Here is a 2,678-nt window from a genome sequence, read left to right as displayed (position 1 = left end):
ATGCTCATCTGCATGCTGCAGGGCGTCGTCTCCTCCCTACCCCTCAACGGCCTCGCGGCCGCCGCCCTGCTGGCCTACGTCGGCCTTGTCACGGGGGCCTGGGGCACCGCGTGCTTCGCGGCGGCCGCCTACTTTTTTGTCGCGCTGTACATCATTCTGGTGGGCCTCCCCAACTCCCCCTCTTTTTGTCACCTCGGGATTTTTGGGGCTGGTTGCAAGGGTTTGTTATTGGCGACGCTGGGGCTTGTGGCCCTTGCCGTTTGCTGGTGTATACCCCAGTGGTGGGGCCCTGCCGCGTCGCCCAGACATCCTGCATGCGGTTTTCTAGGAAAAGGTTTGCTCTGGGATAGATGCCCCTTGAATGCCCCATGTCGCGCTGTACATCATATTGGTGCGTCACCCGCCCCCTCGGCTTCCATCTGGGCTGGGGCTTCCCTGCCGCGAGCTCGTTCTGGATCCATGAATTCGCTCGGCGCGACACTGGGGCTTGCATGCCTCGTCCGATGCTGGTGCGAACCTCGTGCACGGGCCCCCCACCCAACCCCTCTCTCCAACCTCCCAGGTCCTGTACCTGTTCTGCTCCTCCTCCGACCACTCCTATTGGGCCAGCTCTTCGGGCCGCATGGTCCTCGCCCTCTTCTTCACACAGGCCGTGCTCGGCCAGGTGGGCACCCCCCCCCTCCCCCTGCTGGGGATGAAGCTGGCGCCCGCGGCTGTGCGCGCGCCAGCACAAGCTCATGTAGTCCACAGGGCGGGCGACTTTGAAGGGGCCGCGTTTTTGACGCGGACGCAATGGTATCTGCTCTGTGTATGCTGGTGGTAGGGGTTGTTTTCAAAGAGAATCGCCCGACGCGAAGCGAGACTCCGGCCGTCCACCCCGCCGGCGCCGCGCCAGCTAACGGGATTCTCGCCCGAGTTTTTCCTTTCGAATCCGATTTTCCCGCCGCGCAGGCCTCCTACCGCCTCAGCCGCTGGCCGATCCCCGAGAACCTGGCGCTGCTGGCGCTCTACGCCGCCCTCGCGGCCGCCCTGCTGTGCCGCAGCATGCGCAGCACGCAGGCGGTGTGGGCGGAGGCGCTCGCCCTGCGGGCGGGGGGCACCCCCGACCTCAGGTGGGTCGCACCCACCGGCCGCGGCGCGGGGTTCGCTTGCTCCGCCTCGCGCCGGCCGGCCTGCCCTCTCACTCACCTGCACAGCCCGGCCGCCCGGCGGGGCTCGATTGCGGCGCCGGCGCGCCCCGGTTGTCGACCGCCCGCTGGTGCTGTCGCCTCCACTGCCGCGGGGCGCGCCTCAAAGCCGCGCTGTCGACGACACGAGCTTTGTGAGCTCGCACGCGCTGCTCCACCACCTACACCGCCTCACTCTCACTCCTCGCAACGTACGCCCCATTAACCCCCCCTCCCCCACAAAACAACCGCCGCCCGCTCGACTTCCTCCCACGCCACCTGCCCAGCCCCGTCGCCCTGCGGATGCTGCTCGACTTCCACAACTGCACCTACAGCACAGAATTCACAGAGCACAGCCCCCCAGACGACGTGGAGCGCGCCGCGGTGGCGGCCGCGCAGCTTCTGCAGAAGAAGCTGCAGGTGAGAAGCCGCACGGCGGCTGCCGGGCGGGGGGGTGCAGCTCTTCTCGGTGGCCGCATAGCGCACATCCTCGCAGCTGGCTTGTCAAACGATGTAGTTGTTCCCCCGTTTTTTTGCTGATTGTTTCACTTTGGTCGACCAGTGCGGCATCTGCCCCCTGCCTTCCCCATCCCTGCTCTTCTTGCTCTGCTGCTGCATGTATCTCGGCAACTTTGTCCTGCACACTTCAACCCACCTTGGCCGTCCACATCGTTTTCCCCCTTGTTTGTGCCTTCAGACACACACCCTGCAATTGCAACCTGATTGCAACCACCCCAACCAAGACCTCAAAACCCCAAACCCCATCCCCAGGCCCTGCGCCGGCTGCGGCTGCAGCTGTTTTATGACGAGCGCGCCTGGATGTTCCCCGTCGGCGCCCTCACCCACTGCATGATCACCATCCCCTTCTGGATCTGGTGAGGACACCCTCACCCGGGTGACGCCGGGTGACCACAGAGGCGTCACCGGCGAGCGGCTTGCGGGTGACAGACGTCGATTTACAGCTGCCAAGGGGCTGGGTATACCCCATGGTAGCCGCCGCGATTGTCACCCGTGTGCCACCCGCCGACGGCATCACCCAACCGCCCCGCGCAGTGAACTGTGGCTGGGCGCCGCGTGGCTGGGCCGCAACGGGCTGCCCATCGCTTTTTCGTACCTGTTTGCGATGTTGGCCGGGGCCTGGCTGGAGTGGCTGCTGGCGTTGGAAAACAGGGTGAGGACATAATGGATTTGTCGCTGATATAAGTGACACGCAACTTGGCAGCCTAGACGCAACCACTGTTGCCACAACGAGCAAGAGCTGCACACATGACAGAAGTCCCAGCCGCACCCGCCAGCCCGTGGCGGCCGCAGGGCTCCGCCACCCCTGCCGCCACGGGCCGCGCCGCCACCCGGCCTCCCTCGGGCCCTGCTTATCTCCAGGCTCGCCCTGCCCGCTTTCCACACCTGCAACTCGCCCCCCACTGCATTCTGTGACGAAATGGATGCTATCTATTCGCCCCCAACCCCATCACCTGAATCGCCGCAAACACCCCCCCCATCAAACCGCCTCCC

The 2,678-nt window shown here is 65.6% G+C and overlaps 1 protein-coding gene across 1 annotated transcript in view; it reads left to right on the top strand.

The window, feature by feature from the left end:
* Positions 1–361: 361 nt before the first annotated feature.
* The window catches only part of MNEG_14088 (hypothetical protein), a gene marked incomplete at both ends in the record, with an annotated part of 4,900 nt that continues 2,583 nt past the window's right edge, over positions 362–2,678 (top strand). Inside the window, 6 exons of the mRNA XM_014037440.1 lie at positions 362–391; positions 563–664; positions 952–1,112; positions 1,454–1,586; positions 1,938–2,041; positions 2,220–2,337. Of these exons, the coding sequence (XP_013892894.1) occupies positions 362–391; positions 563–664; positions 952–1,112; positions 1,454–1,586; positions 1,938–2,041; positions 2,220–2,337 (648 nt within the window). The remainder of the gene's footprint in view (positions 392–562; positions 665–951; positions 1,113–1,453; positions 1,587–1,937; positions 2,042–2,219; positions 2,338–2,678) is intronic.

The sequence above is a fragment of the Monoraphidium neglectum genome (assembly GCF_000611645.1).
Source record: "Monoraphidium neglectum strain SAG 48.87 unplaced genomic scaffold scaffold04247, whole genome shotgun sequence".
NCBI lineage: Eukaryota > Viridiplantae > Chlorophyta > Chlorophyceae > Sphaeropleales > Selenastraceae > Monoraphidium > Monoraphidium neglectum.
Note: the sequence above shows the minus strand (reverse complement) of the source record. Positions and strands in the feature narration are given on the sequence as shown.